At 36.2% G+C, this 12,841-nt stretch overlaps 1 protein-coding gene across 1 annotated transcript in view; it reads right to left on the bottom strand.

Moving 5' to 3' along the window:
* The window catches only part of TG (thyroglobulin), a 369,651-nt gene that overhangs the window by 239,329 nt on the left and 117,481 nt on the right, over positions 1-12,841 (bottom strand). The window contains exons 26-27 of the mRNA XM_074202133.1: positions 10,476-10,673; positions 4,382-4,549 (exon numbers count right to left, since the gene is read on the bottom strand). Of these exons, the coding sequence (XP_074058234.1) occupies positions 4,382-4,549; positions 10,476-10,673 (366 nt within the window). The remainder of the gene's footprint in view (positions 1-4,381; positions 4,550-10,475; positions 10,674-12,841) is intronic.

Raw genomic sequence — 12,841 nt, 5'->3', positions numbered from 1 at the left:
GAAGAAAATTTGACACTCAAAATTTTTGAATTAATTTTTTAAAATAATTCACACTCTAATTCAGCATTATAAAGTATTTAGACCAATAGTTATGGATCTTATCCATCCTATCCAATCACTCCCTTGCTTTAGAATTTTGCTTAGAGGCTAGAGTTATGGTCATCTCTCAACATCTGATTCATTCATTATTAACTGTATGAAAGCATTGTTTCTTGTTTATTACAACTTGCATTTTTATTGCATTTGGCTTCATGCCACCACATAGAATTTTTCACATCTTCCTTTGGAAACTCTATCTTGTTTCTTTTTTTTTTTTAACTTCTCTAGCTTTTGTAGTCTTTAATACATATTCAATTGTTTATTTTGTTCTAAACAATGCTTTGACTCTTTATATCACCTTAGTTTTTTTCTCTTTTGCTTTCTACTGATAATTAAGAGTACTGACAACTTCTGATGGGTTTTGTTTTCCTGATTCTTTTCTCCATGATTTTTGTTGGAGAAAATTTAATTTGTTGCTTTTTTAATTAATAAAATGCTTTTTTAAAAAAAAATTATCATCATTGTTGTTAAAGATGTAAAATAAGTAAAGAGTTTACCTCCGAGTCCAAAATTCAATTCCACCTCTGACACTACGTGAAATCCAAAAGTCCATGAATTGCAGATTTATCTAGCCAGAGGGAATTTCCTCCTCTGGGCTTCTTCCTCAATGAGAATGAAATCACTTGTTCACTCTTAATCTTTATTATTACTATCCTACATGGCAAGACATATCATGGTGGAGAATTTGAGTGACTCATTTGTATAAAGAAGTGGCTTCACTAGGTGATCTCAAAGGTTCTTCTCGTTCCTCATTATAGACTCCAAGTTGTACTTTTCTATATGAGGCTTCTTATCTCTTAACTTTCTATGTTCTAAATTTCAAACAATCTATGTCTAATATACCTTCTAATTTCAAATAATCTGTCTAAAGTATCTTCTAATTCTAACCTTCCATTGGAATTCTGTGAAGCTACATCAAAAGTTCCACTAAATTTATTGTGAGTTCCACCAATGTGATTCCCTTTGATCTTGAGTTGCAGAGAATTCGTTCATTGTGAGGCCCAAGTGTTCAATAAATTCACCTCCCCAGACACCTGTATGTGGTTTGAAGTTACCCCACTGTCAGAGTATGGTGTGGTAACCATTTCCTTGAGCTTTTGGTGAAAGGGCTGGCAGCTCAAGCTAAATACATGTAACAAAAGAAAATGAATACCTAGGGTTTCAGTACATATCTTACCCAAAGGATGAGAGCCAGCTTCTGATGCATGGTTCTCAACATGAATTTCAATAAATACTAAGCACCTAATGTTCATTCATCTTATTCTTTGTGATCCCATTTGGACTTTTCTTGGGGAATATATTGGAATGGTTTGCCATTTCCTTCTCCAGCTCATTTTATAGATGAGGAAACTGAGGCAAATAGGCTAAGTGACTTGTCCAGGGTCACACAGCTAGTAAAAGTCTGAGGTCAGATTTGAACTCAGGAAAATGAATCTTACTGATTATATCCCTGTCATTCTATTACATCACCTAGCCTCCTGAGCACTTATTATATACTGCCTAACATCCAAGGTTGAACATATTAAGTACTGCATATCTCTGTTTAATAATTGAGCAGGATACTTTGTTAGGTATGAAGACATTCAGAAATCAGAAGATAATGGGTCATCATGGAAAGAACATTGGATGTAGAGTAAGGATACTTAGATTTAAACCCTAATTCTCTCATTTACACATCTTTGGAAAAAAAGCTTTGGAAAAAATCTCTGTATATCTTGGGGATTGTTTCCTTATTGATAAAATGAGTAGGTTGGATTAAAAATATTCCTTCCATTAGCAATATTCTGTGTTTTTGGATCTGACTATGTGATCTTAGCATTAGAGATCTAACATTGAAAAGGACATTCAAGGTCATCAAACCTAACCCTAGCTGCATTTACAAAGAGAGATGTTAAATGATTGCACAGGTAGAAAGCTGCTGAGGCACTATTTGAACTAAGATTTTATGACTTCAAGTTCAATGCAACAACTTTAGAGTATATCCCATTATATAACACTGTCCTAATATATTAGGAAGAGTGGTCTTAGATTAGTCATATGTCCTTCCTGGACCTCTTATTTTCCTCATTTGCAAATTGAAAAGGTAGAACTAAATGATTTCTAAAAAATTCAACAAAGATGCAGTAAGTACCTACTACATGTGAGACATTATGCTAAGTGCTTTGTAATTATTATTTTATTTGGTCCTCACAAGAATTCTGGGATTGCTTTTTAAAAAAATTATTATCCCTATTTTACAGTTGAAGAAATGGAGGCAGATAGAGGTTAAATGACTTGACCAGGATCACAAAGCAAGTTTTTGAGGTCAAATATGACTCAGGTCTTCTGATTCCAGATTTAGCGCTCTATATACTACATCTTATTTTGAGTGATAATAGAGAAGTTTCTTAACCTGTGTGAAGGCATGGTAAGAAGGATTGATTGCGCACTGTATACAGCTTTTATTAGATTGTGACATTGGCATTTCCCTTTATTGGATTTTTCAATTTGTTATGGGGAAATGTGTGCCAATTTTGCCTTCTTGGTATCAATTTCAAAGAAAAGGATTTTACACATTTACACATTTAAAGCTAGAAAGTACTTAGATATCATTTACTCTAGAAATTCTTAGTCTTTTTCTATATCATGATTCCCCTTGACCCGGGGTAAGGAACCTTTATTCTGCAAAGGGTCATTTGATATTTATAATATCATTCACCTGCTATAACATCATTTGGACACTTATAACATCATTCATCTGCTAATGTCATTTGGTCAAACATTTAATTAATTCACTCCTAAAAAGTTCCTAAATTTATTGAACTTCAAGTCCTGTCTGCAGTCACCGTGTCAGGACCAGACCAAATAGCCTTCCGGTCAGGCATTCATGCCCCCGACCATGACAGTAAAAACCTATGAATGCCTTTTCAGAATAATGTTTTTAAATGCAAAAAGCCAAAATACATAAAATCACAAATGAAAAAAGTGAAATGAAGATATGATTATCTTTTCCTCTGCAAATCCATTAGATCAACTGCATTATTTTCTCAAATGAATAAACTGAGATCTATAGAGAGGAGATTGAGGTCACAGAGGTAAAAGGAAGAAAAAATAAAATTTGACCCAAATCTCTTAATATCGATACTAGAATTCTGTCTATTGCAGCTAGGTGGTACAATGGATATGTTGAGTCGGGAGTCAGGAAGACTCACCTTCATGAATTCAAATCTGATCTCAGATGAAATATGTGGCCCTGAACACATCACTTCATCCTGTTTGTCTCAGTTTCCTCATCTATAAAATGAGCTGGAGAAGGAAATGATCAGCTGACCCAATATCTTTGACAAGAAAACTCAAATGGGATCACAATGAGTTGGACATGACTGAAAAACAACTGAACAATAGAATTCAGCGTATAAAATAGACTCTCACATGAGTTCAACAAACACAAAATGCAACTTATTTAAGCAAAGGCTTTGATTTAATTTATGTTATACTAAATAATTTGCTTTTCTAAAAACCAGTAAGTAGACAAAGCAGGACTTAATAATCTCTTTACTTCTCAGTCAATGGAGCAATTCTGAAGAAGTAGCTGTAGAAAGATAATTTAAGAAAGTTGGATGTTCTCATGTTTTCATCAAGGATGCTCTTGTTACTAAAGAGCATGGGAACAAAGGGAGTTTTCCTTAAAACAATAAGCATTATCTATCAAGTATTCCCATTGAGATAAGGGGTGAAATAAGGATGTCCATTATCATTACTATTATTCAATATTTTCATTAGAAATGTCAGTTTTAGCAATTAGAGAAGAAAAAGAAATGGAAGGAATTAGAATAGGCAAATGAATGAAGAAATAAAATTCTCACTCTTTACAAATGATAAGATGGTATATTTAGAGAATTCTAGAAAATCAACCAAATAATTACTTGAAACAATTAGAAATTTTAGTATAGTTGTAGTATATAAAATAAACCCACATAAATTATCAGCATTTCCATATTTTAGACTCCTAGAAGAGGAAGCTCTTCCAGGTGAGCACCTTCTCAAGTTGCCTGGGGGCACAGATAGGTGATGTGACTGGCAAGGGTTATATAGTCAGTATGTATCAGAGACAGGACTTTGATCTCATGTCTTCCTGACTCCAAGGCCAACTCTCTAGTTATTACTCCACATTGCCATCAACAGAATTTTAAAGACATTTAAAAAACAGACATATGAGTAAAATAAATGTGAATATCTTCTCAAGAAGGAAGAACCACGCTCACTAAGATGTTTAGGAAATGTAGGTGGCATATTTACTTACTTGCTGTGAACTCTTGCCCTCCTAGACTCAATGTAAACTGCTTCTTTCTTGGATCATACTTCACATTATCACATTTGTCATCACTTTGGATCTCTGAAAATGGCCTCCAGTCATTTTTATTGCAGAGCAAGATGTTGGGGGAGCTCATCAGCAGGCAGAGGAGTTTACCTATAAATTCAAGAAAAAAAAAGCATTCAAAATTAGAAATGTGAAATGATAAAAAGCTTGGGAATTCCAAATAATGAGGTTAGTCTTGGAAATGCCACATTCTAGATGTATGGACCTTGGTCAAATCACTTTATCTTCTCTGGGTCTCAGTTTCTTCATCTGCAAAATGGGGGTGATGAATCTAAACTACTTCCCAGGGCTAGTGTGAGTTTCAAACAAAAAAAATAAAGTGACCTAAATTCATAGTACTATAAATTATTAGGGATTTCATTGTTATATGGAAACTGGTCTTCTGAATTATTGGAGGGTTAACTGCACAAATTGGATCATCAAACTTAGTAAAATAATAACCCTCATTTATATAATTCAATTGTTGTTCAAATGTGTCTAACTTTTTTGTGATCCCATTTTGGGTTTTCTTGGCAACGATACTGGAGTGATTTGCCATTTCCTTCTCCAGCTCATTTGACAGAAAAGGAAACTGAGGCAAACAGGGTGAAGTGACTTACCTAGGGACACACATGTAGCAAGTATCAAGTTTGAACTCAGGAACATAAGTGCTGACTTTCAGGTCCATATTCCATCAACTGAGCCACTTAGTTGACTTAAACTTGTATCATTAGTTTTACTTAATTACTTTGGGGTTTTTTTGTTTTTTGTTTTAGATTTTGCAAGGCAATGGGGTTAAGTGGCTTGCCCAAAGCCACACGGCTAGGTAAGTATTAAGTGTCTGAGGCTGGATTTGAACTCAGACACTCCTGACTCCAGGGCCAGTGCTCTATCCACTGCCCCACCTAGCCACCCATTTAATTACTTTGTTACAAGAGACCTCTCAAAGTTGGGAAAATATGTAAATATTTGTAATATAAAAGCAGAACACACCAATAAAGCTTGAAAAAAATAAATTCTCATAGAATTTAAAGAATTACAAGATGACTATTTGAAGACCCATATTCATTTTTACAATCATGAAATCAGGAGATCTGGGTTCAAGTGCTGACTGTCACTTAGTAGCTGTGGGTAAATCACTTAACTTTTCTCTCCTATAAAATGGATGTTATAATAGTTGCATATTTCCTTCATTGGTCTTCAGTGTGATGATCAGATACTATGATGAATGTAAAAATGCTTTGTAGCTATAAAACGCTACAAAAATCTCATTTCAATAGAGATTAACTGGGAAGACCAAAGCAGGAAAAAATGGAATTAAACAATTGGCAGGTTTTCCCTCTCTACCAGACCTCAGAACAGAAATACACTTAGCTTTATCATCTAGCCCAAGGCTGGCCCCTCTCAAGTCAATAGGAGCTCTGTGTGTGGGGAAGGAGATATCGATGGGCAGTGATTAAGGCCTGCTCAGTTTATCCCAAATCGCCCCACTTTAGCTGTGGTCCAAGGGCACAGGGGGCCAAACCATGCCACCAAAACCAACTTCAAAGTGACACAAGTTGAAATGTAAGAAGATGTCATAAAGTTTAACTCGGGAAATATCAGTGGAAACCAGACCTTCAGAGGGAAGGGAATTGGGGGTGGAAAGCTTTTCTCAGGACCCAAATGGCACAAGCCCAGAGAGCTAAATGGTATTACAGAGAAAGTCACGAGGACCCAACAGGAAATTGGGTCTGTTTGGAGCCGGAACTAGCCCAAGTGTTTTTAAATACTTCACTTAAATTCCAAGCTTGCCAATAGGATAAGCCTGGGAAACACATCTGCCTATATTGAAAAAATAATATTTTTAAGAGAAGAGAAAAAAGCAAAGTTTTCACTTTGGAACCCAGAAGTTGTTATCCTATATCCTATTACATTTTTAGACATTAATCTTGGAAGAAAATGGAAGTTAATTTTTGGCCTTCTGAAATAGATTCCATGAGCTGGCTATTCCATGGAAGAAAAGAAAATTATTTCCACATATGATGTCAAGGAAAAAAATAAATAAACTTTAAATAGTCAAAATGGCATGACATATAATAGAGCAGTTATGGTATTGGAAGAATGCATGCAAGAGCCCAGAGAAGTAGAATCAGAAGGCTTGCGGGTCTAGATCCATTTCTACTACCAGTCAATCAGTTGATCAATTTAGTGCTTACACTGGAATAGGAAATAAAGTAAAAATAGCCTCTGCCCTCTAGAAGCTAAAAATGTTCATGGAAGAGATGACAAGTCAGTAACTGGTTGCATCAGATAGGTGTGGATTAGGCAAGTGTGAATGCAGGGGACTGCAATATCAGCTGGGGGGAACAACAGTATTAGGAAATGTCTCCTGCAGAAGGTGGGACTCAAAGAAACTGAGACTGAGGTGAGGAGGAATAGTATTCCAGGGATGGAGGACAGTTAGTGCAAAAGCAGAGAGATAGATTATCACGGGCAAATCATGTCTCTGGGTATCAGTTTTCTCATCTATAAAATGGGGTTGGATGATATCTGCCCTCCTGCTTTACATGGCATTGGAAAGGTAGGTAGTGCAGGCGATACAACATAGGTACTGAAGTCAGGAAGATCTGAGTCCTAATGCTACCTCAGTTCCTTTTTGACTATTTGATCTTGAGCAAATCACTTAGCCCCTCTGTGCCTCAGTTTCTTCATGTGTAAAATGGAGATAATAGTAGCACCTATCTCACAAGGTTTTAAAGGTCTATGATATAATAAATGTATATATGAAAGCCTTAATTATATAAATACAAACTATATTCTTATAAAAATAACATAATTCTATTGGATTTTATATTCTACAAATCACTTTACTTACAATGACTCTGAGCAGTAGATAGTATTATTACCACCATTTTATAGATGGGAAAACAAAGAAGTGATTTGCTATGGCTGGGGCATTTGTTAACAAACAAATGCTTGTCACATGCTTATCAAATGCTTAGTAAAGCCAGGATTCAAAACCCATATGTTCTAATTTTAAATCTAGTTCTATTTTTCATGTTAAATAAATGTTTGATTTCCCCCCCCCTTTTATCATAGAGTACTGTGTTTGTGGAAGTAATGTTTAATTTGGTTCATTTTTTACAAACACCTAGATTACTTATCTGGGGAGCTAAGTGATCTGGAGTCAGGAAGACTCATCTTTCTGAATCCAAATCCAGTTTCAGACATTTACTAGCTGTGTGATCCTGGACAAGTCATTTAACCTTGTTTACCTCAGTTTTTCATCTGTAAAATGAGCTGGAGAAGAAAGCAGTAAATTCCTTTAATATCTTTGCCAAGAAAATCCCAGCTGAGCTGACAATGAGTCAGACACAACTGAGAAAAGACTGTCAACATTAACAACAAAAAAGTTACTTGTCTAATTCCAATAAAATCAGAATATCAGATCTGATAAGGATATTAAAATATATTAGAATAGAAAACATAGACTGTCGGAGCTAAAAGAGACCTTTAAACATGGAATGAAAGAATTGAAAGTCAGCCAATTTCACCCCTTTATTTGATAAATGAGTAAATCAGCACCAAGAGACATCATAGAAATATCATAGAATTATGAAAATAACATAGAGAAATCATAGAAATTATTCCCTTCAAGCTGGAGGGGACACAAAGGTCATGTAGCTTAATCTTTATTATCCCAGTGTGTAACTTGAGTCTTGATGAAGTAATTGAACTTCCCTAAGGCAATAAGGCAGGCAATAAGTTTCAGAGGCAGATTTTGAACCCAAGTCCTTTCTGACTTCAAGATCTATACTCTATGTCTCCTGCATGGTAACTGCATGGTAACTCCTTGATCATAGAGTCAATTTTAGCTTTTGTGTGCTCAGTATCTGGCACAATATTATCATTCCATTATCACTCCTCACATACTGATGCTTTCTAGTAAATAGGGTAATTCACTTCCTCCAATGAAGCTGGCAATGTCTTTCCTCATCTAAGAACTCCCATTTCCAACTTAAAGCAGTCTTTTCTTTTTGAAAGATACTCAAGGCCTTACTCAGGCACATGGGAAATAGCACAAGTGAATGTGACAGCTCTTATTGGAAGCATAAAACCACAGCTGTCTGATCAGAATACCACGTGATTTTAGGGAGGAAGAGGAAAATAATCCTAGATGACTAAAATGGCAGGGGAGTCCAGGGACCAAACCAAACTACAAAGGAACAGAGATCTCAAAAGAAGCATTTGATGTATGTGTACATACTGAGATGTGTGAAATAGGCTCTAAGCAGGGGTTTGGGTTTGCTGAAATCAACTCAGAGAAAGAAGGGACCTTAGAACCTAGGCTAATAGAACATGGAATGTGAAAGCTGGAAGGGACCTAGAACCCAAGCTAATAGAACAAGGAATGTAAAAGCTGAAAGGGACCTTAGAACATATTTTATTAAAACAGGGTGATATAACTCACATAATTGAAAGGAATCTACTCTAATTTTCAATAAATTCAATATACATGGGTGGAAGAAATGGAGTGTCTTTTCCCAAGGTTCCAGAGATAATAGCTGTACTAGGACTAGAACCCGCTCTTTGTCCATACTAATTACCTGACTATAAACACACTGAGTGCAATGACCACACTTCACACTTGTTCCTGTCCTCAATCCCTAGCTCAGGCCCTTCCACATTGTAAGAATTCAGATGAGGGTGAGAAGTTCAACATGCAAGAGGCTGACACTCTGGGGGTTAATGAGCTTGTGGACATCAGGATGAGATTGAAGAAGGTTGATATGTCCCTTTAGAGATCTGAGCATGTTCAATGTGGAGAATTAATTAGAACACAGTATTTTATAAATAATAATTGTTCAATATAGGAAAAGAATGGACAGATAGGCTTACAAGTGGATGGATGAATGAATGGATGAATGTGTGAGTGAGGAAAAATAAAAGACCATGGTTTTAAATACACACACACACACACACACACACACACACACACGCACGCACGCACACATGCCCCTTCTGAGCCACCAATCTAAACCATATCACCTTCACTCCAGCCATCATCTATGTCTCCCTCCCCAGAAAAACTTAGACTCAGCTCTGGAACCACCTTCAGTTCTAATCAGTTAAGCCTTATCTTGCCCGGAACCAGGAACCTTCCCCACTTCCTGGCAAACAGTTATAAATCATGCTACCATGCATGTATTCTCCCCTCCCCACTTTCCAACACTCCTTATATGTTGCTTTGTCTAACTAGAAGATAAACTTTTTGAGAAAAGGAACTATCTTGCATTCTTGTATTTCTATCCCCCACTCCTGTGCTTATCATAGTGATTATCACAAAGAAAGTTAATGAATTTGATCTCTCTCTCTCTCTCTCTCTCTCTCTCTCACACACACACACACACACACACAAACACAGACAGATATCTATCATCTTCCTATCTACCTATCTATCCAACTATCTATTCATCCATCCATTCATACATCCATCTATCTATCCAACCATCCACCCATCCATTTGTCTATGACAATAAAATTCACTGGGTTCAAGTTTCATAGACTAAAAAGTCAGTGACATAATGGAAAAAATATTGGACTAGCAATCAATATATAGTCTAGTGTTTTAGTCCCATTTTAGACATTAATTCATGACCTTGGGCAATGAATCACTTCACATCTCCCTGGATTTCAGATTCCTCACCTGTAAAATGAAGGGTCAAATGACAGAATCTCTAGCATCTTTTTTGAGCTCTAATAGTCCACATTTTTCCTTCTACCATTCTATATTCTAAGATCACTTCTGGCTTTAATATTCTCTATCTAGCTCTGACATTATAAATATAATTTAAGATCTCTTCTGAATCTAATATTCTAAGACTCTGATTCTAAATGTTTCACAGATGCAGTTCACTCTTAACAATGAGGGTTGGGGGTTAGAAAAGAGAAATTATTTATGTCAGCATGAATCCATCAGCATGTTCATGGAAGCAATTCAAATTGTTGTCAACTTCTCCATACACCAAACCTAACATATTAATGCAAACATTACCCCCTCCTAGCAGAGTCTGAGTGAGGATGAAGCCATCACAGCAGGTTTCTCTATCACAGGCCAGGCGGCAGTAGAGGTGAGTATCCATCAGATTCGCTCCATCAGCTGAGAACATGATAGACTTGTAGACTCCAGAGGGAGTATTCTGGAAATCCATTTTCTCATATGTTTTATGACCAGATGTGGTGAATTCATACCCTAGGATATCAGGAAGAGGATAAAAGAAGAAATTTCAAAAGCTATAGAGATAATGACATATTGATATTTCAGAGAATTCACATAAATATAAGATCATGGAATTTCAGAAATGGAAGGACCACAGAGGCCTTCTAATACAGCTCATGCTGCACCAGGAACCCTCCTAGTAACTCCAGGAAATGGTCATATTGGCTTTTCTAGAAGACCTCCAGGGAGAGGGAGTTCACCACCTTCTGAGGCAACTTATTTCATTCATATAGAACTTTAATGATTAGGATGATTCTTTTTCTGCCTTTCTGAAGCATCCATCCATTTTACCAGGGGAAAGAATAAGGAGATTACAAAGGAAAAGTCTACATGGTTGAGGAAAAGAAGGGTTGTTAGTATTGGTGTTAGTGTACATTCATGCAGAACACAATGGCAGAAGCAGAAACTGGAGGAAGGTCTGTGACTTAGAGTAAATTGCAACTTTCTATTCCTAAAGGTCCACTAAATATCCTTTATGTCAGGGTAAAGAGGCCCTATGACACAGTAATGGGAAAAAGTCAGAAACTGGAGGTCAAAAAGCACTAGAGTTTAAAACCCTCACAAAGACTTATAATAACTAGCTGTGCTACCATGGAGAAATGACTTAATTTCTCTGAGCCTCAACTTCCCCACATATAATATGGGGAAAATAAAACTTAAGCTACCAAAAAACAGACTAGTTAATGTATATGTATATACATTTTATAAACCAGGAAGTTTTACATCAATCAACAGGCATTTATTAAACACTGTGTTTCAGGTACAGGTATTCTAGATATTAAGACTAAGTTATTCCTTTTCTCAATGAATGCATGCCATCATTAATAATGTGTGCATGATCTACCTTGCACAGTTGGGCCTATAGAAGCGCTTTGCAATCCTTAAAGAGATTTAAAAAAAAATGAAGTTTTTTCCATTCTATCTGTCAATCTGTCAGCACCCCCTACTGTCCGGTTCAAACTTCCCTAAATTATAATTTCTCTTCTCCCTGCCCCCCACATATACTATAAATTCCCAAAGCAAACAGTTTTTTAATTTTTCATTCATGATCCAGTTGACAATCATAAACCACAGTCTAAATGTGCCACTTGGTTATTAACTTTGACTCCGTTTCTCCTTCAATAAAATTAGCAAAATTTCTTTTCCTAGAGATGCAGTGAAGGGCAGTGAGTTCATTAGACAGAAGTTGTAGTTCAATAATTTTTTTTCAGTTGCGTCTGACTCTTTGTGACCTCCTTTGAAATTTTCCTGGCAAGGATATGAGTGGTTTGCCATTTCTTTCTCCAGCTCATTTACAAATGAGGAAACTGAGGCAAAGGTGAAGTGACTTGCCCAGGGTCACACAGCTAGTAAGAAGTCCAGTTTGAACTCAGGTCTTCCTGATTCCAGAGTGGTGCCCTATTCACTGTGTCACCTAGCTGCCCTTAAACACAAAGCTAAATTTCCTCAAAGGAGGGCACATTATCAAATTGAATTTCTACCTAAGTTACATTCTACTTCCTCTAGGATTTCACCTTCAGTCAGGAAGAATCTATTTTCCCCAGATCTCACACTGTATATAATTCTACTGGAACTCTTATGTAGTACTTGGAATTCTACTTATTTTGTGGTCATTGTCCCCTCAGAAACTCATGAGTTTCCTCCCACTAAATGCTAAAGAAATACCATATACTCCAACATATTTTTAGCAATATTTTTTCATGATAGGAAAGAAATGTAAACAAAGTAGATGTCATTGATTGGGTAATGATTAAACAAAATATGATACATAGATGTAATGTAAAATTAATATGTTGTAAGAAATGACAAGAATTAAAAGTAATAATATCTAGCATTTATATATCACTTTAAAATTTGTAAAGCACTTTATTTTTTTTAAATTTTATTTATGGCAATGGAGTTAAGTGACTTGCCCAAGGTCTCACAGCTAGGCAATTACTGTCTGAGTCTGGATTTGAACTCAGGTCCTACTGTCTCCAGGGCCAGAGCTCTATTCACTGTACCACCTAGCTGCCCCTGTAAAGCCCTTTATAACTATATGCTCATTTGATTCTTACAGCAACCTTGAGAGGCAGATGTCTTTTTACAGATAAGCAAACTGAGGCAGGGAGAGGGTAGGTAGCTTGCCTAAGGTCAAATAG

This window comes from Macrotis lagotis, chromosome X, assembly GCF_037893015.1.
Source record: "Macrotis lagotis isolate mMagLag1 chromosome X, bilby.v1.9.chrom.fasta, whole genome shotgun sequence".
In the NCBI taxonomy this organism is placed as follows: domain Eukaryota; kingdom Metazoa; phylum Chordata; class Mammalia; order Peramelemorphia; family Peramelidae; genus Macrotis; species Macrotis lagotis.
The sequence above is the reverse complement of the archived record's forward strand: the minus strand, read 5'-3'. Positions and strand labels throughout refer to the sequence as shown.